This window comes from Trichechus manatus, unplaced genomic scaffold (assembly GCF_000243295.1).
Source record: "Trichechus manatus latirostris isolate Lorelei unplaced genomic scaffold, TriManLat1.0 scaffold00146, whole genome shotgun sequence".
In the NCBI taxonomy this organism is placed as follows: domain Eukaryota; kingdom Metazoa; phylum Chordata; class Mammalia; order Sirenia; family Trichechidae; genus Trichechus; species Trichechus manatus.
In genome coordinates this window covers 424,973-426,298 of record NW_004444082.1, presented here as the reverse complement: position 1 = coordinate 426,298, position 1,326 = coordinate 424,973, and the positions used below count along the sequence as shown (strand labels likewise).

The window sequence follows — 1,326 nt, the reverse complement described above, 5'->3', positions numbered from 1 at the left end:
GTACTGGACGCGGGGACCGTCCAGAAGCATGTCCAAGAACAGCCCTTTTACTGGCGGCTGCCCAGTCAGTTCCAGGGAGACCAGGTGAGGCCACATCCAGTCTGGAGCAAGGATGCATGGCCTTGGGGGAATGGGTGTCCTTTCAAACCAGAATAGACTTCAAATCGGGTTCCAATCACTTTATTTTTCTCCTTCCTAAAGCAGCTATTCAACAAACATTTGAAGTATTTGCTAATATAAGCTAAGTGCTGTGGTCCAGGAGTTCCTCCTCAAGAAATCTTCATTCATTTGGGGAGGGGAAAAAATATACTATGAAATAGTCTTGGAAGGCATTAATTATATTTTTGTTAATACAAGCATGGAGTCTGTGTATGAATTCACCCTGAACTTTAAAATTGACAAATATCTATCCAGTGCTCCTACAGATATAGATCATTCTTAATACTTCTGGATTAAGCTTGAAAATAATTGGAATCATTACCACATTGATTTGTTATTTCGAGCCTGCTTTTATTGGTGCCATCAAGAAGAACTATAGCTTGGGTCAATGTAATAATCTGTGTTTAAGTAGAGTTAGAGGGAATGAAATTCCATACAACGTTATTTCACCCATTTGCTATATTTTTAAAATTGCATGTTTAAACAAGATTTCTTTCAACTGTCAACAGGCTTTCAATGAAATGTTTTTAAACTAATCTGTGTTAGGAAATAAATATTGATGTATTATTTGGATAGCTCCTGGCCTACGGTGGCAAACTGAGGTACAGCGTGGCCTTCTATTCTGTGGATGGTGTCGGCACCTCTAACTTTGAGCCTCAAGTCCTCATCAGAGGAGGCCGGGCCAGAAAGCAAGTCATTTACATGGACGCATCCGCACCTGACAACGGCGTGAGACAGCAACAGGAAGTGGGGATGAAAGAGGTGAGGATGAGGTCTTGTCATAGAAGCTCCTTCATGTAGACTTTGCCGTCAATGCAGTGAAATTATGAAGCTACTCATAAGAGAATGAGGCCTGAGATCAAAATTCCAATGGATTTAGCAAGATTTCTAGAAATTATTCAAGTTTCATTTTCTCCAGAAATGTGTATTAGGCTTATGTTAACTTAATTTAGTGGGAACTGCATCCTAAATTCTTTGTCTTGGTTCCCAAGTCTCTACCTGCGTAGACATGATGGTGCAGGCGTCTTTGGACTCACCTGCATTGGGGAAACATGCGTTCGTTCTGCAGATTTTTATGGAGTGTGTGCTCTGAAGCTGGTACTGTCTTCGGTCATGTGTATCTATCAACAGGTGAATCTGACACTGTCCCTGCCCTGTGGAGGTCAC

General features: G+C 41.5%; 1 protein-coding gene across 1 annotated transcript in view; it reads left to right on the top strand.

The window, feature by feature from the left end:
- Positions 1-1,326, top strand: part of LAMA1 (laminin subunit alpha 1) — a 165,786-nt gene that overhangs the window by 96,192 nt on the left and 68,268 nt on the right. The window contains exons 22-23 of the mRNA XM_012558209.1: positions 1-84; positions 736-932. Of these exons, the coding sequence (XP_012413663.1) occupies positions 1-84; positions 736-932 (281 nt within the window). The remainder of the gene's footprint in view (positions 85-735; positions 933-1,326) is intronic.